Genomic DNA, 26,532 nt, shown 5'->3' with positions numbered 1-26,532 from the left:
GGGCTTGGTTAAGAGTCTTAAAATCAGCGCAATGTTATTTAAAATAAAAAATTAAAAGCTGTATAGGCTATATAAATGGATCATCTACAAAACATTTATGCAAAGAAAAATCTAGTGTATAATGTCCCTTTAACATAAAGAGAGAATGAAAGAGGCAAGGGCGAGAACATCAGAATATTATTTGGCTGAAGAGTTGCTGTGTGCAATTATAATAAACATAATGGTCACTTCCAGTGATAAACCTAAATATTTATAGTAAGAAAAGACACATGTAAAGTAAAATAAAGTGCCCACTGTATAATGCTGCTTTAAACAGTGGATATGTATTTGTCTTGAGAATTGCAAGTAAGAAGACACTGTATATTTTTTAAACTTTGCAGTCATGGTGTTTAAGAATAAAAATAATAAATAAAAAATAAGTAAAGACTCAGCAGAATAATAAAGGACAGCTTTTTCATTCATTCCTTTGGGACTCATTTGCTTGCTGCTCATAGTATGCACAAATAAAACCAGAACTGCTGCCATTATATTTTTTTTGTTAAAATATTTTTATACACAGGCATAAAAAGTTTCATACAATTATGGATTGCATTCAAGATCAGTACTATAATGGTCTGTAGAAAAAAGGTAAATATATATATATATATATATATATTAAAAAAAAAAATAGAAATGGATTTCTAGAAATATATAAATTCAGGCTTTTTTTGCATTCAGTGACATAACATGAACTAGCTACAAAAATATGAATTCTTTATACTTCTAATATTTTAGGCTTAGAACCAAAATGAACTGGTTGCACTCCTGCGTGTTGTAGAAGAGAAGTGATTGACGCTTGATCAAGTCTGTTCATGTCGCGGTGCAAAAAGTGGACTTTGTTACCTGAAATGAGAGATTTAAAGAGAAATTAAACTTAAAATTGAAATGTCCTTAACATGTTTAATCTAAGTAAAACAATACTTTTATGCACGTTCATTATCTTTGCCTGCTTCTGCTCTAAAATACTTCTGACAATTGTGCTTGCACTGCTCCCAAAGAAAGGCAATATGGTGAAATCTTATGTTACCCAGGTCAGAGTACCGGTTACATCTGTTCATAATTAATATGAAATGCTAATGCAAAAGGTACAAATCTCTAATTAATTAAATAATGTAATTTTTGCTACACTGACCAAAGATCACTGTGTTTAACTCTTTCAAAGTGGTTAAACACAATGGTAAAGTCCTGCTTGGAGTAGTTAACTAGATGTGTTCTGCTCAGTAGCTGCAATGTTTGAGACTTCCAAGCAAGACTTTGCCTGTGTGTTTAATCACTGAATTCTACCAAGCTTTTCAAGAGTTGTATCCCTGAACTGTTTTTGAGTTGAAAAACCTTGTAAATTGTACAATGAAAATGACTGTTAAATGTTTTATAAGCAATTCTCGTGTATGCAGATTATTTTACTTATTTGCTGAAATATGCCATGTATAAAAATACTTTATACCCCACTAAGAGACCAAATGCACTGAAGTAACAGCCTAAGAAGAAATCAGTACACAACACAAATATTGTTGATTACATTGTCAAACCCCATTGTTAAAGGAATAGTAAAGTCCAAATTAAACTTTCATGATTTAGATAGGACATGTAATTTTAAGCAACTTTCTAATTTTCTTTTATCATCAAATTTGCTTTGTTCTCTTGTTATTCTTAGTTAAAAGCTAAACCTAGGTAGGATCATATGCTAATTTCTATGCCGTTGAAGGCTGTCACTTAGCTGAATGCATCTGACAGTTTTTCACAGCTAGAGGCTGTTAGTTCATGTGTTCCATATAGATAATATTGTGCTCACGCACGTGAAATTTAAGAGTCTGCACTAATTGCCAGAAATGTAAGTCTGTCAAATGATCTGAAATAAGTGGGAAGTCAGCAGAAGCTTACAGGTGAAACGCGAAAAATTAGAATATCGTGCAAAAGTTAATTCATTTCACTAATGCAACTTAAAAGGTGAAACTAATATATGAGATAGACTCATTACATGCAAAGCAAGATAGTTCAAGCCGTGATTTGTCATAATTGTGATGATTATGGCTTACAGCTCATGAAAACCCCAAATCCACAATCTCAGAAAATTAGAATATTACATGCAATCAATAAAACAAGGATTGTACAAAGAACAATATCGGACCTCTGAAAAGTATAAGCATGCATACTGTATGTACTCAGTACTTGGTTTGGGCCCCTTTTGCAGCAATTACTGCCTCAATGCGGTGTGGCATGGAAGCTATCAGCCTGTAACACTGCTGAGGTGTTATGGAAGGCCAGGATGCTTCAATAGCAGCCTTCAGCTCTTCTGCATTGTTCGGTCTCATGTCTCTCATCTTTCTCTTGGCAATGCCCTAAAGATTCTCTATTGGGTTCAGGTCAGGCAAGTTTGCTGGCCAATCAAGCACAGTAATCCCACGGTCATTTAACCAAGTTTTGGTGCTTTTAACAGTGTGGGCAGGAGCCAAGTCCTGCTGGAAAATGAAGTCAGCATCCCCATAGAGCTCGTCTGTGGAAGGAAGCATGAGGTGCTCCAAAATCTCCTGTTAGACGGCTGCGTTGACCAGGTGTTACGGTTGCCTCCAAGCTGGCTGGAAGTTGGACCGTAGAAAAGGATGCTCCTAGCGCTCACCAAAGGATCATCAGCACCGCAGACACCATAACTACTGCGTAGCCACCATAAGTAATGCAGACTCTACGAACCACCGCTGCTGGGCTGGTATCTCGCCGTCTGCTCTGCGCCCTGGACCTACGACCAGGCTCCAGTAGGTGAACCTCTTCCTTCTGTAGAGCGAAGCAGGATCAGGAACAAGAGCTCTTACAAGAGCTCAGTAGCTAAGGGAGTATGAAGAGCATAGCAATCCCTGTAGTGATTATAGCTGTCCCCTACAAACATGAGTCAAGGCTGCAAGTTAGAGGGTCAGAAGAGGTCTGAGGTGCTGAAACACCCAGCCTGGTTTTTATTGAGGTTACATGCAAAAAGGACACTCTCAGGGGGAGGCATAAAATCCCCAATCACACATTTGGTACATTTAGATAGAGAGACAACGCCCTTTGACAGGCCACAATAGAATTACATTACTTCAGCAGATAACAAGTTACACACAAGAAAACAATGCAGTCCATCTTATCAACTAGCAGTCTGACTCTGGAGGTGATTAGACAATGGGAATGTTTATCACTAACTTTAATTAGAGCTGATGCCAACAAACTTGTATTTAGAAAATAGCTTCTTGAAGCCGAACAAAGTTAACTCCTTCAGTTCTGACCGAAGGGTCTGTCACATAGCACTTAATGGTACACAATGAAAACTAATGCTTTTGTAACAACACTTTAACTTCTGGGTGGTCTGCCTGTGTGGTACTTGGTTCAGTAAGCCCTATTTACTGAACCAAGTGGGAGAAAGCCAGGGACAAGTTATTTTACAGGTCTGGGGACATAGTCTTAAAGGGGCATTGTTCACCAAAGTCACAATATGTCCCCAGACGGTTCTTAAAGGGCCATACACACCCAATAAAAGTTAATACGTTTTCAGGGGCACAATCTTCCAGGGGCCATAGTCATGAGGAAGGAGGCTGGCAAATAGGCTTCTCCACAATCCAGGGAAGCAGGGCAATTTTCCATTTAAAGGGCCAGTTACAAATAGCAGTTTGTAACACCAGGGACTTAATGAAGCACAGTGGACCAACACCAGCAGATGACATGGCTCCCCATATAAACACAGACTGTGGAAACTTCACACTGGACTTCAAGCATCTTGCAGTGTCTGCCTCTCCATACTCTTCCTCCATACTCTGGGTCCTTGGTTTCCAAATGAGATGCAAAATTTGCTCTCATCAGAAAAGAGGACTTTGGACCACTGAGCAACAGACCATGTCTGTTTTTCTTTAGCCCAGGTAAGACGCTTCTGACGTTGTTTGTTGTTCAGGAGTGGCTTGACAAGAGGAATACGACATTTGAAGCCCAGGATCTGTCTGTGTATGGTGGCTCTTGATGCAACAGACCATGTCTGTTTTTCTTTAGCCCAGGTAAGACGCTTCTGACGTTGTTTGTTGTTCAGGAGTGGCTTGACAAGAGGAATACGACATTTGAAGCCCAGGATCTGTCTGTGTATGGTAGCTCTTGATGCACAGACTTCAGCCTCAGTCCACTCCTTGTGAAAGTCCCCAACACTTTCGAATGGCCTTTTCCGGACAATCCTCTCCAGGCTGCGGTCATCCCTGCTGCTTGTGCACCTTTTTCTTCCACACTTTTCCCTTCCACATAACTTTCTATTAATGTGCTTTGATACAGAACTTTGGGAACATACAACTTCTTTTGCAATGACCTTTTGAGGCTTTCCCTCCTTATGGAGGGTGTCAATGATGGTTTTCTGTACAACTGTCAGGTCAGCAGTCTTTCCCATGATTGTGTTTCCTACTAAACCAGACTGAGAGACCATTTAAAGGCTCAGGAACCCTTTGCAGGTGTTATGGCTTAATTAGCTGATTAGAGTGGGACACTTTGAGCCTAGAATATTGCACCTTTTCACAATATTCTAATTTTCTGAGATTGTGGATTTGGGGTTTTCATGAGCTGTAAACCATAATCATCACAATTATGACAAATCACGGCTTGAACTATCTTGCATTGCATGTAATTAGTCTCATATATTAGTTTCACCTTTTAAGTTGCATTAGTGAAATAAATTAACTTTTGCACGATATTCTAATTTTTCGAGTTTCACCTGTAGATACAAGGTAATTACAGAGGTAAAAAGTATATTTCTATAACAGTGTTAGTTATGCAAAACTGGGGAATGGGTACTAAAAAGATTATCTATCTTTTAAAATAATAACATTTTTGGTGTTTACTATCCCTTAAACTGTTTCCTACCAATATAAGCATGCCCCATAATAGATACGGGGTTAAATATAACATAACCCCATTAGGCATCATTTAGCATGTCACTGAAATAATAGTGACATTCTATATACTGTGATATTTTGATTGTGACACTCCAGAAAGGTATGATCTTGCTTCAAGTATGATAAACATTTATGACAGTAGGTTATGATAGAGTATAGCTCTGTAATAAACATGAGATGAATTGACAAAACTATAGTTTCATGATTCAGATAGAACATGCAATAAATTTAAAATCCATTTCACTTCCATTAGGAATTTTGATTTGCTTTGTTCTTTTAATATCCTTTGTTGAAAACCATTCCTAGGTAGGCTCAGACGCAACAATGCATGCTACTCCTTCAACAAAGGATACCAAGAGAATGAAGCAAATTTGATAATAGATCTAAACTGGAAAGTTGTTTAAAATTGTATTCTCTACAATACAACGTACTTTATTCCTGATTGTAGTCAGAACTGAAAGTTTTGTAAAAGGTAATAACATACACACACTCTCTCATACAACACACACACCAAATACACTCTCATTCAACACACAGGGACCGATGTATTAAGCCCGGTATTCACCCGTTTTCACGCAAGCCTTAACTCGATTGCCACCTCTGAGGCGGCGGACAGCAATCCGCCCGATCGCATGCGATCCATTGATTAACACCACCTGCTAGCGGCCGATTGGCTGCGAATGTGCAGGGGGCGGCATTGCACAAGCATTTCTAGTGAAATGCTTGTGCAATGATAAATGCCGACAGCGTATGCTGTCGGCATTTATCGATGTGTGGCGGACATTGATAATTCGGCCCCACACACTCTCATACAACACACACACACCATACACAATCATATAACACACACCATACACAATCATATAACACACAATCTCATATAACAGACACACACAAGTCGCGACCCAGTAAACATAGCGTTGCGACCCAGTAATAGGTCCCGACCCGTGGTTTGAAGAACCCTGCTCTATATGAATCATGAAAGAAACATTTTGGGTTTCATATACCTTTAAGCTGCTGTCTAGAAAGTAAGGTAACTACCAACGAGAATAAATAAACAACTAGCTATGTATTACTCAAAATTATAAAGGGTAATGATAATTATTTAATAGTAAAGAATACACAGTAAATTACAAAACTTTTTTAGGTTTTGTATATCTATTAAAATGATGTATTACTGTTTGAATGCATATGGTCAATATATCAAACTGAATGTAACAAAATTGCAAAATTATACCACAGAAAGCCAGGCAGAGGTTCTCATTTATCTAAATGAGTGTCCAGATTGGAACAATGATTTATGTAATGAGATAGATCTTGATACAATATAAGAAGAAAGGAGTTGTTGCCAATAATCTATGATAAAGATATATGGTACAAAATAAATTGTGCTTTGAGTAAATTAAAAAATAATGTCTAATAAACTTAATTAGATTATGCTGTCCCAGCAGCATCCTACTGTAGGATACCTCCACCCACAGTGATTTATTGATGTGTTTATTCATATGAGTTATTTTCAAAAGTTCTTCACATGAGAGCTATCTCTTCTGTAATGCAGGCAGCACATTTCTACTGAAACTGAATGTCCCTAAGAGGAGAAGAAACGCTGCAGAGTAGCAAATTCATTTGGTTTGAGACCTGCTATACCATTTGCTAATTGGCCTATAAAAACACAGACGTAGAAAAGAAAAAGAAAATGCTTCTATTATAAAATTTGCATCAATGTCTTGTTTTTTTTTTGTTAAAGAGTAAACCTAGGTATACTCAGGAGCATGCATGTGTCTTTAGCACTCTTAAAGGGACATTCCAGCCAAAATTGGAATCTACATGGATGCATTTCAGTTTTTAATAAAAACATTCTTGAATATACATGTATTATCGAAAATCTTTCTAATTAAAACAATAGCTGTTGCAAATGTGTATTTAAGTATGCACCGTGCACCAGCATTTTAAACACAGCACTTGCTCAGAGAGCCTAAGGTGCTTGTACCATCTGGTAATGACTCAATTTGTTAATTGCTGACATGTGACAAGCCCCACTGACTGAGCAGCTGCAGTATTTAAAATGCTGCAGTACTGAAAATATCTAGCTATGCTTCACATGCACGTGCAGAGAAAAAATGCTAACACTAAAACAGAGATTACTTTTTTACTAGAAGCATTTTTGCCAATATATGTATATAGCATATCTATATAGTCTGTATCCAAAAGGTGCATTTCAGTTATGACCAGAATGTCGCTTAAAAGGGACAATCAAGTCCAATCACAAAAGACTCACTAGTTGGATTCAACAGACTGTCAATGCTATTAAGCAGAGTGCCTAGATCCTGGTTTCTCAACAGCCTGGCCATGGCCCAGTACTGGGCTTTGATAGCCCTCCTGGTGGGCCACAACCTAAAAGCCCCCACTGCGAGCTGTGACAGCACAGTAGTGGCAGTTCAGAGGGGGAACAGCGTGGGAAAGGACCTCGACACTGCAGTTAAGTGATAGCAGCCCACTGACATAAATGAATGTATATATTTTCTTCCCCCACTTACACTAATGCATTATAATATATATATATATACATAGACATACATATATAAATATATATATACGGTATATATATATATATATATATATATATATATATATATATATACACACACACACATATATATATATACATATACTACAGGCCCCTGGACATTTCCGGCTAAAATTACCCGGTGCTTGAGGTCACTTAGTTTAAGAACCACTGGCCTAGATGCAGCCCAGATCGTGATGTCATCAGTGAGCGGAGCTTGGCAGACATTTCAAAGTGGCCAGAAACAATATTAATTTTAAAATAACATTTTTAGCATTCCTACTGCATGATATAGAAAAGGTGCAGGAGGCTATTTGCAGTTTAATCTAAGGTAAAACTTTAAGATGACTAAGGTGTAGACTGAAAGGAGTATAGTTTAAATTCTAAATAGGGACTGTACTGGAACAGATTCACAAGCCTTCTATGTATATATGTGTATATTTATCTATGTGTGCTGCACATACCTGGGCCCACAATTACAGCCCCACCTTGCTGAGCAGGATCTCCTTGAAAATCAAAAGCTGGACTCATCATTGCCCTCCACATACTTTTGATGCTTCCAGTAATGAGGTTTGATTTCACATGTGGGTTTCCAGCTGAAAAGTACATACATTTAAATCACAAAGAGACCGTGTACCAATATTAAAAAACACAAACATAGGAGAGAGAAAAACCAACAGCTCTTACTAACCTTAGCTAAGTGTTTTGTTTGTTTTGTTACTACTAATTGCTAAATTGATGTTGTGATGCCTATGAAACAGAAGCAATTAGATGCGTTTTACATTAAAAATAAAACATTTTAAAATACAAATTTAAACTAAAAGGAAATGTATGTTAGTCAACAACTGATATTCCCTTTTCAATAGCAGATAGGGATATTTCCTAAAGTTCTACTGGTGGAGAATGGCAGCTTGTGAATACATCTGGCAAGAAAATATGAAATAGTAAAATGGTTCACAAAGTCAAAATTAAAATATCATGATTCAGATAGAACTTGCTTTCGATTGGCTGATGGCAGTCACATGATACAATGGCAGGGGAAAAGGAAGTAGCTTTGCTAATATAAATAAAATGTAATAAAAAAAAAGGACTACTCATTTGAAATTCGCATTAAAGGAACAGTACACTCAATGAAAAAGCACTCATTATCAGTAATAGTGCAGTATCAAGTAAATGATAAACGAACAGTGAATAATATTTTGTTTTAAAATATGTAATATTTTTACCTTTTTAATGTGTTTCTTTGCTTTGCAGCTAGACGACCCTGGGACATTCAAATAAAAGGGCTGTACTTCCAAGCTCTCTTACCCCACCTCAAATTCTTTAAGTTAATTTTATTCTAAGTAGTTTCTTTTTGCAAAAGGCATGCGCAATTGTCAGAGGTGCGCGCCCTCTAAGTCAATGGTGCCTGTGCACGCTTGTCAGATATAGTGAGGGGCCTCCATCACATTTATACAGATTTATCTAATCCACCAACCTCCAAGTAGCCACCACCCTCCTCATGAAGTGCTGGATGTCCTTCTGGACACACTTAAAGTAAGAGCACGGGGTAAATAGCGCTCCTCCAAGGTAAGCAGATTTTAAAGGACTCGGTCATCAAAGAGCAGAGCTGGGTCAGTCTGAGCCCAGCGGACAGTGTCCACCTCGTAACACAGCAGCTCCATGCTGCCCCTGTTGCCCGCTGAGGCTACTCTTTTTATCCCCCACTAGTAGCGGTTCGTCATCATCTGACCTGTAGTAGCGGTTCGCCATCATCTGACCGGCCATAATAATATCTTGAAGGCAGGTCAGATGATGACGAACCGCTACTACAAGCGTGCATCAGCAGTGAAAATAAAACAAGATCTACCTGCTGAACACGGACAAGCTTTTTATTAAGAGCATGTCCGTATTCACACAAGCGGTGACGTCACCATGGGGGCTGGAGCATGTGCCCTGTACAGAAAGGATTGTGCTTGTGTGGCCACACTGCAAAAAAATATCCAAAATGGGTATTGTTATTAGCCCATAAAAATGGAATTTTACAAAAAATTTATATGTATATATATATATATATATATATATATATATATATATATATATATATATATATATATATATATATATATATATAGCCAAGAACAAGAGGGGGTATATGCACTCTCACCAAATACCATCAGCTGCCAGGGTGCTCTGTAGGGAAATTCATCAGCAAAATCAAAGAAAGCACTCACTGGTCTTCAGATAACTTATCCAAATAGAATTTATTAGTGACGTTTCGGGACAAATAGCGTCCCTTCCTCTGACCAACAGAAACTACAAACAAACAAACTAATAAAGGCCTGTTAAACCCTCCCCTAGAGAGGCCACCAATGAATGGAGGCCGTGTGCAAACACCTCAGGACTGTACCAATCGACAGAAAAATGTGCTATAGAATAAATATCTAATATCAAATCTAAAACTCGTGTGGCAAGTGTATATCAATCATAAATATATGACTAAGTGAACAATAGTGTATCAAACTATAAGTGTACAAAAATTACATATGTATCCCTCACATATAGTCCATAAAAATATATCCCTGGCAAAGTGGGAGCCCACAAATGGAACGTTCCAAATTCAGGAGACACACGCCCTCATGGGAGTAAATAATACAAAACAAAACCGGTATTGGATCTGAGCGATCAAATTAATAAATCAATCACCTAAATAAATATAACTAAAACAAATGTGGAGCAAATACATCCCTAGTCTGCGGCGCAAAACTGTCTCTATCACGGCCAAGACCTATCTATACTTGCATGATCTGACAGTTCACAGAGCCTTTCACAGTGAAGTTCAGCCACTCCTACCTAACTCCCATTGATTGGGTGCCGAAACAACAACAAACCCCTGATAGGCTCACAGCGGTAGTGGGAGTGCGCTGATAAACTCACCATGCTAATCGCAATGACAGATAACCTATAGCACACAAATACTGTGCGGGCATACTAGTGTCCCCTCCATACCCTCGATAACGGAAATATGCCAACCGTTTCAGCCACAACAAAAGAGATAAAAGTCTACACCTAACCCAAAAAAATACTTAAAGAAAGAGACCGCTATCTGCATAATCGGGCCGATCGCAATGACCCTCAGTCACATCCGGATTTTCCAGCGAAGTAACCACAGGCATTAGAATGTCTCAATCGCCGTGACAACCTACCTGCGCTTGTATGATCTGACAATATGCAGAGCCGGTCACAGTGAAGTTCAGCCCCACCCACCGACATCTCATTGGTTGGGGACCAAACAACAACAAATCACTGATAGGCTCACAGCGGTAATGGGAGTGCACTAGTGTGCTCTCCATACATATTGCAATAACACACAACCTCCTCACGCTATGAAGACCCATCAGATCCGTATGTGATCATGTATATTCACCCAAGTCAGCTATGTATATCATACATCTTTTTATTATAGCACACAAAGTATGGGCGGGCATCAAAAACTAATGTCATCTCAATACAAAAACACAAAATTATCCAGTTCAATGTGCCAACTGTTTCTGCCACAACAGCCACCCCTGCAAAGATAAATATAATAATAATAAACATAAAGATTATCAAAGATTATATAAAAATAAAAATGTGAAAACATAAATGAAAAGGAGCTGCATAACCACTATTTACATATTAATATCATAGGGTATTCATGACATGCTTAGAATGACACCCAGTCACACCTACTCCTATCTGAAACCAACTACCGATAGGCTTAAGCAATCATAAAAAAAAAATCATAAAAAAATTAAACAACCAATGCCCATCTATCTCTGAAAAACCATAGGGCGACATGTGTGCAATATTGTTCCCAAAATCATTAATCTAATAGTTAAATCATCAAATCTATAGTCAAACTCTAAGTAGCATCGTGTCTCCATTCACGCGTTGCTGTAGGCATCACAGACCTACATACCACTAACCTACATATCACTGTCGTTGGACGCATCTATAAATACACAATCAATTATATCCTTCATTCACAATGTGAGAAACCAAACAAAGTGAAATATAAATAAAAATTTAACTATTGTTGTGCTATAGCATAACATACACCAATCGAACAGGAGGTACCCACCCCAATCCACAGGATCACAACAACATATTTTCTATCAATACCGTGTCAGTACCGAACATAGAGGGCATAATATCCATCGTAAACAATTTGGATAGCCCCCAATTATAAAAACTCACCAACACACCATAGGGGCTCAACCACCGCCAGGCGAAAATAGAGTCAGGACAAAATAAGCAAATAGTTATTGTGAAATAGTGATGTGTGCACACAAAACAACAATATAACAATAAACATAGATAATCATATAAAATGACCCCAAAGTAGAGCCAAAAATTAAAAACAATTGGTCCTATACAAATCAATATAATGTAAAACACATTTCAACAGTTCTTATGGACAAACAGTCCAAGGTCAATGTTAGACTGATGTAAGAAGATGAATAAAAAGGAAAAAAATAATAAAGAAATGAAAAAAAGGGGGAAAGAAAAGAAAGGAAAAAAGGAAGAAGAAGAAAGAAGTTTTTGATGCCCGCCCATACTTTGTGTGCTATAATAAAAAGATGTATGATATACATAGCTGACTTGGGTGAATATACATGATCACATACGGATCTGATGGGTCTTCATAGCGTGAGGAGGTTGTGTGTTATTGCGATATGTATGGAGAGCAAACTAGTGCACTCCCATTACCGCTGTGAGCCTATCAGTGATTTGTTGTTGTTTGGTCCCCAACCAATGAGATGTCGTGGGTGGGGCTGAACTTCACTGTGACCGGCTCTGCATATTGTCAGATCATACAAGCGCAGGTAGGTTGTCACGGCGATTGAGACATTCTAATGCCTGTGGTTACTTCGCTGGAAAATCTGGATGTGACTGAGGGTCATTGCGATCGGCCCGATTATGCAGATAGCGGTCTCTTTCTTTAAGTATTTTTTTGGGTTAGGTGTAGACTTTTATCTCTTTTGTTGTGGCTGAAACGGTTGGCATATTTCCGTTATCGAGGGTATGGAGGGGACACTAGTATGCCCGCACAGTATTTGTGTGCTATAGGTTATCTGTCATTGCGATTAGCATGGTGAGTTTATCAGCGCACTCCCACTACCGCTGTGAGCCTATCAGGGGTTTGTTGTTGTTTTGGCACCCAATCAATGGGAGTTAGGTAGGAGTGGCTGAACTTCACTGCGAACGGCTCTGTGAACTGTCAGATCATGCAAGTATAGATAGGTCTTGGCCGTGATAGAGACAGTTTTGCGCCGCAGACTAGGGATGTACAGGGAGTGCAGAATTATTAGGCAAGTTGTATTTTTGAGGATTAATTTTATTATTGAACAACAACCATGTTCTCAATGAACCCAAAAAACTCATGAATATCAAAGCTGAATAGTTTTGGAAGTAGTTTTTAGTTTGTTTTTAGTTATAGCTATTTTAGGGGGATATCTGTGTGTGCAGGTGACTATTACTGTGCATAATTATTAGGCAACTTAACAAAAAACAAATATATACCCATTTCAATTATTTATTTTTACCAGTGAAACCAATATAACATCTCAACATTCACAAATATACATTTCTGACATTCAAAAACAAAACAAAAACAAATCAGTGACCAATATAGCCACCTTTCTTTGCAAGGACACTCAAAAGCCTGCCATCCATGGATTCTGTCAGTGTTTTGATCTGTTCACCATCAACATTGCGTGCAGCAGCAACCACAGCCTCCCAGACACTGTTCAGAGAGGTGTACTGTTTTCCCTCCTTGTAAATCTCACATTTGATGATGGACCACAGGCTCTCAATGGGGTTCAGATCAGGTGAACAAGGAGGCCATGTCATTAGATTTTCTTCTTTTATACCCTTTCTTGCCAGCCACGCTGTGGAGTACTTGGACGCGTGTGATGGAGCATTGTCCTGCATGAAAATCATGTTTTTCTTGAAGGATGCAGACTTCTTCCTGTACCACTGCTTGAAGAAGGTGTCTTCCAGAAACTGGCAGTAGGACTGGGAGTTGAGCTTGACTCCATCCTCAACCCGAAAAGGCCCCACAAGCTCATCTTTGATGATACCAGCCCAAACCAGTACTCCACCTCCACCTTGCTGGCGTCTGAGTCGGACTGGAGCTCTCTGCCCTTTACCAATCCAGCCACGGGCCCATCCATCTGGCCCATCAAGACTCACTCTCATTTCATCAGTCCATAAAACCTTAGAAAAATCAGTCTTGAGATATTTCTTGGCCCAGTCTTGACGTTTCAGCTTGTGTGTCTTGTTCAGTGGTGGTCGTCTTTCAACCTTTCTTACCTTGGCCATGTCTCTGAGTATTGCACACCTTGTGCTTTTGGGCACTCCAGTGATGTTGCAGCTCTGAAATATGGCCAAACTGGTGGCAAGTGGCATCTTGGCAGCTGCAAGCTTGACTTTTCTCAGTTCATGGGCAGTTATTTTGCGCCTTGGTTTTTCCACACGCTTCTTGCGACCCTGTTGACTATTTTGAATGAAACGCTTGATTGTTCGATGATCACGCTTCAGAAGCTTTGCAATTTTAAGAGTGCTGCATCCCTCTGCAAGATATCTCACTATTTTTGACTTTTCTGAGCCTGTCAAGTCCTTCTTTTGACCCATTTTGCCAAAGGAAAGGAAGTTGCCTAATAATTATGCACACCTGATATAGGGTGTTGATGTCATTAGACCACATCCCTTCTCATTACAGAGATGCACATCACCTAATATGCTTAATTGGTAGTAGACTTTCGAGCCTATACAGCTTGGAGTAAGACAACATGCATAAAGAGGATGATGTGGTCAAAATACTCATTTGCCTAATAATTCTGCACTCCCTGTATTTGCTCCACATTTGTTTTAGTTATATTTATTTAGGTGATTGATTTATTAATTTGATCGCTCAGATCCAATACCGGTTTTGTTTTGTATTATTTACTCCCATGAGGGCGTGTGTCTCCTGAATTTGGAACGTTCCATTTGTGGGCTCCCACTTTGCCAGGGATATATTTTTATGGACTATATGTGAGGGATACATATGTAATTTTTGTACACTTATAGTTTGATACACTATTGTTCACTTAGTCATATATTTATGATTGATATACACTTGCCACACGAGTTTTAGATTTGATATTAGATATTTATTCTATAGCACATTTTTCTGTCGATTGGTACAGTCCTGAGGTGTTTGCACACGGCCTCCATTCATTGGTGGCCTCTCTAGGGGAGGGTTTAACAGGCCTTTATTAGTTTGTTTGTTTGTAGTTTCTGTTGGTCAGAGGAAGGGACGCTATTTGTCCCGAAACGTCACTAATAAATTCTATTTGGATAAGTTATCTGAAGACCAGTGAGTGCTTTCTTTGATTTTGCTGATATATATATATATATATATATATATATATATAGTTACAAAAAACATATTATTAAAAAAGCCACACGTACATGTTTAATTTTGATTGATAAGTAAATTAAAAAAAGGTCTTGATTTTGCAGTGTCTTTTAATTATGCATTTGTTGCTTATGTAGTTCTACTGTATTTAACGGTCCTTTAAATAGTATGCTGGTACTGTACATTTCACTTCAATAACTGATAGCACCAAAAAAAATCAGACACGTTAAAGGGACAGTCTACAATAGAATGTTTATTGTTTTAAAAAAGATAGATAATCCCTTTATTACTCATTCCCCAGTTTTGCACAACCCACACAGTTATACTTTTTACCTCTGTCATTACCTTGTATCTAAGCATCTTCTGATCACATGACTTTTTATTTATTATCTAGTGACTTGCATTTAGTACTGTGTTGTGCTAAATCTTAAATCACTCCTCGGGGTGAGCACAATGTTATCTATATGGCCCACATGAACTATCAGTCTCCTGTTGTGAAAAGCAAATACAAAAGCATGCGATTAAGAGGCAGATATTTAGAGGTTTAAATGTTATAAAGTATATTAATCTAACAATTTTGGTTGTGCAAAGTTGGGGAATGGGTAGTAAAGGCTTTATCTATCCTTTCTGTGTAGACTGTCCCTATAACAGAGACATTTGATATTACTACAAATTAAAACTACAACCAGAATGTGATTTAGCCCACTGTGCTTAAAGGTATTTGTTAGAGCATTTCATTTTTGCACTCACTCGCCTAGATTACGAGTTTTGCGTTAACAGGGGTGCGGTGCTAACGAGCAGTTTATGCTCACCGCTCACTTACAGACAGCGCTGGTATTACGGGTTTTTACAAACCCGGCGTTAGCCGCAAAAAAGTGAAAGAGCAAAATTTTGCTCCACATCTCACCTCAATACCAGCGCTGCTTACGTTAGCGGTGAGCTGGCTGAACGTGCTTGTGCACGATTTCCCCATAGGAATCAATGGGGGAGAGCCGGCTGAAAAAACCCTAACACCTGCAAAAAAGCAGCGTAAAGCTCCTAACGAAGCCTCATTGATTCCTATGAGGAAATACATTTATGTCTACACCTAACACCCTAACATGAACCCCGAGTCTAAACACCCCTAATCTTACACTTATTAACCCCTAATCTGCCGCCCCGACATCGCCGACACCATCATTATATTATTAACCACTAATCTGCCGCCCCGGACACCGCCGCCACCTACATTATACTTATGAACCCCTTATCTGCCGCCCCCAACATCGCAGCCACCTACATTTTATTTATTAACCCCTACTCTGCCGCCCCCAATGTCGCCGCAACCTACCTACATTTATTAACCCCTAATCTGCCGCCCCCAACGTCGCCGCCACTATATTAAAGTTATTAACCCCTAAACCTAAGTCTAACCCTTACACCCCCTAACTTAAATATAATGTAAATAAATCTAAATAAAATTACTACAATTAACTAAATTATTCCTATTTATAACTAAATACTTACCTATAAAATAAACCCTAAGATAGCTACAATATAACTAATAGTTACATTGGATCTATCTTAGGGTTTATTTTTATTTTACAGGCAACTTTGTATTTATTTTAACTAGGTACAATAGTTATTAAATAATTATTAACTATTTAATAACTACCTAGTTAAAATAAATACAAATTTACCTGTAAAATAAAACCTAACCTAAGTTACAATTACACCTAACACTACACTATAATTAAATAAATTAAATACAATTACAAAAAAGTTTTTAAGTACAAAAACAAACATACACTAAATTACAGAAAATAATAAAATAATTACAAGATTTTTAAACTAATTACACCTAATCTAATCCCCCTAACAAAATAATAAAGCCCCCCCAAAATAAAAAAGCCCTACTCTACACTAAATTACAAATAGCCCTTAAAAGGGCCTTTTGCGGGGCATTGACCCAAAGTAATCAGCTCTTTTACCTGTAAAAAAAGTACAAATCCCCCCCCAACATTAAAACCCACCACCCACACAACCAACCCTACTCTAAAACCCACCCAATTCACCCTTAAAAAAAACTAACACTAACCCCCTGAAGATCACCCTACCGTGAGACGTCTTCACCCAACCGGGCCAAAGTCCTCAACGAAGCCGGGAGAAGTCTTCATCCAACCGGGCAGAAGTCTTCATCCAGACAGCATCTTCTATCTTCATCCATCCGGCACGGAGCGGGTCCATCTTCAAGACATCCGACGCAGAGCATCCTTCTCGGCCGACGACTACCTGACGAATGAAGGTTCCTTTAAGTGACGTCATCCAAGATGGTGTCCCTTCAATTCCGATTGGCTGATAGAATTCAGCCAATAGGATTTTTCCTACCTTAATTCCGATTGGCTGATAGAATTCTATCAGCCAATCGGAATTGAAGGGACGCCATCTTGGAACCTACATTCGTCGGGTAGTCATCGGCCGAGAAGGATGCTCCGCGTCGGATGTCTTGAAGATGGATACGCTCTGCACCGGATGGATGAAGATAGAAGATGCCGTCTGGATGAAGACTTCTGCCCGGTTGTATGAAGACTTCTCCCAGCTTCGTTGAGGACTTCGGCCCGGTTGGGTGAAGACGTCTCACGGTAGGGTGATCTTCAGGGGGTTAGTGTTAGTTTTTTTTAAGGGGGGATTGTGTGGGTTTTAGAGTAGGGTTGGTTGTGTGGGTTTCAATGTTGGGGGGGGGGATTTGTACTTTTTTTTTTACAGGTAAAAGAGCTGATTACTTTGGGGCAATGCCCAGCAAAAGGCCCTTTTAAGGGCTATTTTTAATTTAGTGTAGGGTAGGGCTTTATTATTTGTTAGGGGGATTAGATTAGGAGTAATTAGTTTAAAAATCTTGTAATTATTTTATTATTTTCTATAATTTAGTGTGTTTTTTTTGTACTTTAGATAATTTTATTTAATTGTAATTAATTGTATTTAATTATAGTGTAGTGTTAGGTGTAATTGTAATTTAGGTTAGGTTTTATTTTACAGGTAAATTTGTATTTATTTTAACTAGGTAGTTATTAAATAGTTAATAACTATTTAATAACTATTGTACCTAGTTAAAATACATACAAAGTTGCCTGTGAAATAAAAATAAACCCTAAGATAGATACAATGTAACTATTAGTTATATTGCAGCTATCTTAGGGTTTATTTTACAGGTAAGTATTTAGTTTTAAATAGGAATAATTTAGTTAATTGTAGTAATTTTATTTAGATTTATTTAAATTATATTTAAGTTAGGGGGTGTTAGGGTTAGGGTTAGACTTAGGTTTACGGGTTAATAAATTTATTATAGTGGCGTCGATGTTAGGGCCGGCAGATTAGGGATTAATAATATTTAACTAATGTTTGCGATGCGGGAGTGCTGCGGTTTAGGGGTTAATATATTTATTATAGTGGCGGCGATGTCCGGTTCGACAGATTAGGGGTTAAAAAATGTATTTTAGTGTTTGCGATGTGGGGGGGGCCTCGGTTTAGGGGTTAATAGGTAGTTTATGGGTGTTAGTGTACTTTTTAGCACTTTAGTTAAGAGTTTTATTCTACGGCATTGTAGTGTAAAACTCTTAACTACTGACTTTTAAATACGGTACCAGGCTTGACAGGAGAGGGTGTACCGCTCACTTTTGGTCAGACTCGTAATACCGGCGCTATGCAAGTCCCATTGAAAAAAAGAGGATACGCAATTGACGTAAGTGGATTTGCGGTATTTCCGAGTCTGGCCAAAAAAGTGAGCGGTACACCTGTAACTGCAAGGCTCGTAATACCAGCGGGCGTTAAAAAGCAGCGTTAAGACCTCTTAACGCTGCTTTTTAAGGCTAACGCCAAACTCGTAATCTAGTTGACTGTTTCTGTGGAACTCCTGTAAAAGGGTTAACACAAAGGTAAAGTCTCACTCAGAAGCCGCAAGCTTAGCAGCTTGAGTTGAACACAAGTGATTGGCAGGGTCAAGCGATCGCCTCTGCCAAATAGATCACCAGTTTCTTCCTGCTGAGGACCAGAAGTTCTCTGCATCTCACCAGTGGGACTTCTATCTATGTGTTTAACCCATTTGCTGGGGATAAACACAGAGAGTTCAACGGTGAATACTGGAAAAATTACATCCTCTAACAAATTAAGAGCATGTAATTGTTCTACTAATACTGTCATTTTGTTTCATATCATATAATGATTGCAGTCTTAACTTGTAGTAAGATGAGAATGTAAAATTTCTGTTAATGTCTAGGAATTTTGTTTGTTACTACTAGTTGTTAAATTATAATATTCCATATGACTGAACTATAAAAATATATTTAAAAGTTGTGCAAAAAAGTTCATACCTGAAGAAGTAGAATTTTCCCCTTTCTTCAAACCTAGCTTACTATAGATAGCTCTATCTGGATCAACGTATATTTCATGGGGATACCCAGTTAAGGAGCAAAATGCCTAGAAAACAAACAGAAAACCACATTTGTTATTCATATAGTGGATACAGATAATGTATGTGGTCATTATATCATTTTTATAAAATAGTGTCGTTAAAGTGAGGGAACAGAAAAAATATCTAAAGCAAAACAATATTTCATGTGACCACCCTTTGCCTTCAAAACAGGTTAAATTCTTCTAGGTACACTTGCGCAAAGTCATGGATATTGTAGGTATATATAGTCAGGTGCATGACTGAACAATTATACCAAAACAGGTATAATTAATTTGTAGATTGAAACACAATAATAAACTGAAACATAAACAGCTGTGTAGGATGATACAACTGGGCGAGGAGCATCCAAATTCTGCTAACAAGGTGAGATTGCTGAACGCAGTTTAATGTCAAAAGTTATACACCTTGGCAAAACTGAGTACAGTAACAAGACACAAGTAGTTATACTGTATCAGCAAGGTATCTCCCAGGCAGAAATTTCAAAGTAGATAGGGTATTCCAGATGAGCTGCCCAAGCTCTTTTTATGAAGCACAAAGAACCAGGCAATGTTGTAGACCATAGATGCAGTGGTCGGCCAAGGAAACAGTGCAGCAGATGAAAGACACATCATGCTTACTTCCCTTCACAATTGAAAAATGTTAAGAAGTGCCATCAGTTCAATATTGGTAGAAACCAGAGGGAACCTGGTACACCCATCTACTTTCTGAAGAAGTCTGGTCAGAAGACTTGTGGCCTAAAAACAAATCTTCAATGGGGAAACAAGGCCATGCAACTCAACTATGCATTAAAAAAGAACAAAAATGGCAGCAGGTACCCTGGACTGATGAGTCAAATTTTGAAATATTTGGCTATAGCAGAAAGCAATTTGTTTGCTGAAGGGTTGGCAGCAGTACAATAATAAGTGTCTGCAGGCAACAGTGAAGCATGATGGAGGTTCCTTGCAAATTAGGGGCTGCACTTGCAATGCTGAGAAGTATAGGCAGATACTTATCCATCATGAAATACTATTAGGGAGACATTTGATTGGCCCCAAATCACATGCCCCATACACACAACATCTCCCATATGAAAGAGAACCTTATGCTCTTTCAAATTAGGTCTTGTGCCCATGCAGATGATTGCTATAAGAATGCCAATCACTTGTCTACAATGTGACCAGGGTTCTCAAGGTTCTAAGCAACAGTGGAAAGTCTTTTGAAATAAGATAGTCCCCTCTTGCAACTGGGTCACATACAATTATTACCATGGCAACAACAATCTAACCCCCAACAAATACACAGAGGGATATGAGACTTCTTATTTAAGAGCTAAACCTCTTAAATGGGTAGTCTTGTGGCCATCCAGCTGTCAAATTATTTTCACAATAATGGCAAAATGCCTATATTTTTAGGGGTTAAGCAACACAAAACAAGTCTATTCCAACCACATAAATATATTACAAGTCCTCTTATTTGAAAGAGAGGGTTCCGCCTTTCAAATACCGGTTTTGCCCTCCCTTAAAAGGGACATTATACACTAGATTTTTCTTTGCATAAATAGTTTTGCTTATTTTTTTTCCAGAAAAGTTTTTTTATTGAGGTGTGCAACAAATACAAGAATAAACAACAGAGCATTACAGGCATTAAGGTACTATAGACACGTTACTCTTAGGCAGCTATATGGGATGATACTTCCACATCTATAAGGGCTGACGACCTGTGCTAGGTTAGTTATGTACCCAAAACTATCTAGGTCCTGCTTTGAAACATAATAACATCAGTTAATAGGGTGGAAGATACAAAATAGATTATGTGGTAATACAGTAGATAACAGTGTATAATAATGTGGAGCCTGTGTGTGTAGGACCTCATTTTTTTTTATAATTTGTGTTGCGTTGGGATAACTACTATGTAGGTCACACATGGACCAGTTGAGTGTAAGCAGTGATGTTGAATATTAGTTACATAAGCAAAGTGGGGGTACCCTGGGGTGAGTACAGCGGGCAACAGCCGCTCTAGTGTAAATTTCTGGTATCTAGGTTTAGAAGAAAATAAAAAAATAAAAGAATAAATAAGTAGAGGATTGGGGGCGAGAAGGTAGATTGTGATATGTTAAAGGGACACTGTACCCAACATTTTTCTTTTGTGATTCAGATTGAGCATGAAATTTTAAGCAACTTTCTAATTTACTCCTATTATCAAATTTTCTTCATTCTCTTGGTATCTTTATTTGAAATGCAAGAATGTAAGTTTAGATGCCGGCCCATTTTTGGTGAACAACCTGGTTTGTCCTTGCTGATTGGTGGATAAATTCATCCACCAATAAAAAAGTGCTGTCCAGAGTACTGAAACCAAAAAAAAGCTTAGATGCCTTCTTTTTCAAATAATGATAGCAAGAGAAAAATTGATAATAGGAGAAAATTAGAAAGTTGCTTAAAATTGCATGCTCTTTCTGAATTACAAAAGAAAAAATTTGGGTTCAGTGTCCCTTTAATTAGAGCTATATGTGAGCTAGACCCCTATATGGACTTTCAACCTTCGGTAGAAAACATTCTATGGCTGTTCTAAGATAAAATGGTCTCAGAGTAAATCAGTGCTGGTTAGTAACCAGATATTTAAACCAATAAAATTGTAGGCATGGATGTAAATTGTAGGAGGAGATAAATAGAAGATTAGAACTTATGTAACACAGATGAAGGAAGCTCTGAAGAAGTCAATAATCTTTAGGGTGATAGATGGTGCCCCAATATTTACTGATCTAGACTTTATGGCTTAGTGTTTGTATGGTGCCCGTTAACTAACCCATCTCTCAAAGCCCCCATTACATATAGCGCTACCTCGGCCCCCGGCAGCACCCATACATGAAAGCATTGTAGAGATATGATGGTACGGGGTTAAAGCGACTCTTGTCCCTCATAGATACTAAGGGTTCCATAGGATTTAGAAAGTCAAGTCATAAACCTTTAGGGTCCATTTCTAGAGGAAAGTGGGGGCTTTAACTATCGCTGTTATTTCAGCTGGCACTCTGGGTTCTCTTCATTTAATATGCAATTTCTTAATGTAAAAGTATGGTGTTACTAATGCTAAAAGAGCTCTATGGATCCTACTTATAGAACTTAAACATCCCCCTCCAATATTAACAAGGAACATGTAAAGGAAACAGTGATAGAACATTCTGTCAGAACTACAGCATGTTGAATAAGACATAACCACATGGTATAACTTGACTAGTCTTCTGTCCTCAAAAGACTAGGAGTGTAACAGTTAAAGGGAAAAGGATCATGCAAACTAAGGAGGAGTCATTAGTGTCCAGGACAACACCTAAAGGCATATGTGGATATGATTTTGAGCGGACAAAACAAAATAGGACAAGAATATAAATGTGGCTCAATGGCTGTCTTAAGTCCCGTATCTGTACTGACAGAAGGGCGGTAAAGTCTCAAATGACATAGCAATGTGACCTGCATTCCTCCCCAGGTAAAGTTAAGTCCTGCACAGGTATTTTCTCCCACCCGCAGCTGGAGACCACTTGAGGGAAGGAAGTATGTGGCCTAGCGTTAGTTGCGTCTGTGAAGAGCATGTTTTCAGACCGGTAGTGAGAAAATGTCCCAGTGCCTAAGATCTTAGTGTGGAGCGGTATACATACCACCCCTAAGGTGTTTTGATCAATAGGTGCTTCATCGTCTATTGTAGCTCGCATTCTAGCCATCACGGAGGGGGGATCTCCATACTTCCATGTTGCAGCGTTGTCTGTGAGGCTTGAGGTAACTGTTTAGTTAGTTCCATTACTGCTAGCAAGCTTTGCTTAAGATCGGCAAAATGTTCCTCTAAATTATGTAGTATCATGTCCTCCCCCTTGTCCGCACGCTCCATATCCTTGTTAGGTTAGTATAATTGTATATAAACAGCCACTAGAGAGTGTTGCAGGGACAGTTATCTATTATTTCTATGAATAAGGCTTCGGCCTAGATACCAGTAGAGAAGGGGGGGGGGGGTTCAGCAGCTCTGAACGTGAAGTGTACGATTTTCTTATTGAGCAAGGCAGGTATGGTAAAAATAGAAAAAGGAGAAGTCCGGTTGCAGGTCCAGATCTTTTCCCACTAGCTTGTCAATCTGCAGCTTGCTATGTGGCGTTATGATGGAATATTCCACTTTACTAGGCTGGAAGAAGAGGCCTATAATGGCGGCTTAGTCTTTCAGTAATTCAGAGCTGCTTCATGCAGGAGCGTTGTGTCGGAGCTTCCTCTCTTTAGTCTCCATCAAATGAGCTGGCATAGGTACCAAATAATGAGACGTTAAGATAGAACAAAAGTTGGTTATTTTCCCAGAAAAAAAACAAAACTTTTAATAGCTTAGTATGTAATTAGTTCACGGAGCTCTGTGTGAAAGAGTCTGCTCCGCTTGGCAGTTGGCTCCTCCCCGTTTAGCTTATTTTTAAATAACATTGCTCTGATTTTCAGACTACTAACCAAGCCACAAAGTTTTAGGAGAATACTGATGTATACCTACTCCAGCTTGCTCCTGTTTGTGTACAGAGAGTCTTTTCATATGTAAAGGGGGACGGGTGCCTGCTATCTCCCACTTGCAGTGGGTGTTCCAGCTACCTTTTTAACAGAGCTAAACTGGGAGCTTCTAAGTAAGTTTTTAAACAGTTCTGTGCATATTATTCTTTATTGTAGAGTCTATTACATGCAGTTATATAAAAATGTGTGTATACTGTCCCTTTAAGTAATGACAATCACCTGGAAACAACCGTTAGCCTAATGTTGTTGTATTTCAAAATATCCAACCACTTAAGAGTCTGGTTACCATTAATACACACAAAATTGTGATTTAATCCATTGGTTATCAGTAACACACACCAATGAAACAATGATGATTTGTGGCTGAGAGGGGATCAACATTAGAGCTCTGAATCTTAATAAACACTTGCTCCTTTCCCCAGGGCAGACCGATAACCAGGACTTTTTTTTTAGATGTCACCAAGTCCAGTATTTGCTAAGCACATACTTTAGGTTTTAGGGTGTACAGTAATGAACTGGAGTAAATACCAGTCTACAAAGACCTGCTGACGGTGTTTATATCTAACCACTGGAAATGGCTCAAAATATACAGGTTGAAAAATGGTATCACATTAATAAAGGGTAAGGTTTAGTGGAATTATTAATAAAATATATATTATTTTTTTTTACAGTGCATCAGTGAGAATAATGTGCTTGTTTCAATGCTGCTGTTACCATTAATCACAAAATAAACTATTAGCATCTCCAGAACAGAATCAAGCTTTTAAAGCAGGCGCACATAACTGTAATCTGCTATTTTTAAATGATAGAATACATAAAAAAAGAATAGCTCATCACTTATGTTATGACATCATCATGACAATGAAGGCAATACTGAACTGAAAAGTAGTAAATGTCTGAAGGGCAGCATATGGTCATTAAAACGTTAGGCCATATTGCTAAATTTTAGGTAGAAATTTGATGTAAATATAAAGCACATTATTTTATAATACAGCAAAATACAGCTGCCTTAGCCTTAAATGTTCTAAAATAATTTCTTAACACCAATAAATTATTGTAAAAGGTAAATGCTTTATTAATTTAAGTAAAAGTATTATTACCTGAATATGAAGATATGATGACTGTCCAATAACAATGAGTCTGGCATCTGCTTTCTACACAAAAAGAAATAAGAAATCTATATTAAAAACCGAACATATTTTGTTTTCACAAGTCAATCTGAATCATGTGCCATTTCAATTATTTCTCCAGGAAAAAAAAAAAATGAAATCTATATTTTCAGTAAGAAACTTAGATAATGCAGCAAGATTTGTCAGTCATAAAATGGGCAATTATTAAATAATGCTTCCAAATGAAATGTAAAAGTTTTACTTGTCATACCTCTAGAAAACTTTTAGGTATCTTGGCAAGATCTTCCACATACTCTTTGCAGGTATAACACAGGAAATTCTGTAATATATAAAGTGAAAGCATTCAGTATCTTAGCAACAAGAAGGAACATAAGTGAATTGTGTGACACAACTAAAACATTCCAACTGTAAGCGCCAGGTGGTGTCAGGAATAGGTATTAGATTATGAGAAAGCAGTATTTTTTTTTTTGGGTAATGCATTTCCCATGAAATATAATATTATTCGAAACCAGCATAAATATAAGATCCTGGAAAACAAGTCACCAAATACAATTATTTGTAAAGTTGCCACTAAACGTGTTAAACTATTTAGAGCCCATGGGCTCTGATTATATAATTTATACTACTACATAATACTTTACAATATACATATTTTTAGTTTCTTACCCGCACAAACACTACTATCGCTTTCTTATTTCGGTAAAGTTCCTTAAACTCTAGACTCTTCCCGTGCTTGTCCCACACCAGACAGTCTGCAGCCTGCTCTAAGTCCGGGTGGTACAGGGGGCAGCCGGGTAGATCTGTTAAATTCCTACCGATTTGTATAGTGACCGGGGCGCCGAGTGTGTCCATGAGGAGTGAAATAGTTGTAGCGGTTGAAGAGCTCTTGCTGCACGAGCCCTGATCAGGCCCATAAAGTTAGCCAAATCCTGGGTAACTGACGACCAGGCTCAGTTCCAGCGTGGGAGGAGCAATCTGTGTACTGTATCCTCCCTAATGACGATTATATTTCCAACTCCCATACAAATACTGGTCCAAGTCGTCAGGATTCCTCCTCATTGCTATTTTTTCTGATTAAAAATGCAGGTACGTTAACAAATATATATATATATATATATATATATATATATATATATATATATATATATATATATATATATATATATATATATATATATATGCTTTATATATATATATATATATATATATATATATATATATATATATATATATATATATATATATATATATGTTATATATATCTATATCTATATATATATATATGTCTTATATATATGTCTTATATCTATAGCTATATCTATATATATATATATATATATATATATATATATATATGTCTTATATATATATATGTTTTTTATATATATATATAGATATAGATCTCTCTCTCTCTCTCTCTCTCTCTCTCTCTCTCTCTCTCTCTCTCTCTCTCTCTCTCTCTCTCTCTCTATATATATATATATATATATATATATATAAATTAGAGATATGTATATAAATAAATATATA

The 26,532-nt window shown here is 37.8% G+C and overlaps 1 protein-coding gene across 2 annotated transcripts; it reads right to left on the bottom strand.

Moving 5' to 3' along the window:
* Nucleotides 1–277: 277 nt before the first annotated feature.
* Nucleotides 278–25,960, bottom strand: PRXL2C (peroxiredoxin like 2C). 2 transcript variants are annotated; one of them, XM_053700595.1, is made up of 6 exons: nt 25,669–25,960; nt 25,253–25,321; nt 24,973–25,026; nt 19,270–19,375; nt 7,962–8,093; nt 278–882 (listed from the first exon to the last, which is right to left on the bottom strand). In XM_053700595.1, the coding sequence occupies exons 1-6, from the start codon at nt 25,852–25,854 to the stop codon at nt 755–757; spliced, it is 675 nt and encodes a 224-aa protein (XP_053556570.1). In that variant the 5' UTR covers nt 25,855–25,960; the 3' UTR covers nt 278–754. The 2 variants fall into 2 exon arrangements, with proteins under 2 accessions (XP_053556570.1, XP_053556571.1); XM_053700596.1 differs by having other exon boundaries at nt 7,986–8,093.
* Between the last annotated feature and the right edge of the window lie 572 nt (nt 25,961–26,532).

This window comes from Bombina bombina, chromosome 2 (genome assembly GCF_027579735.1).
Source record: "Bombina bombina isolate aBomBom1 chromosome 2, aBomBom1.pri, whole genome shotgun sequence".
In the NCBI taxonomy this organism is placed as follows: Eukaryota; Metazoa; Chordata; class Amphibia; order Anura; family Bombinatoridae; genus Bombina; species Bombina bombina.
Note: the sequence above shows the minus strand (reverse complement) of the source record. Positions and strands in the feature narration are given on the sequence as shown.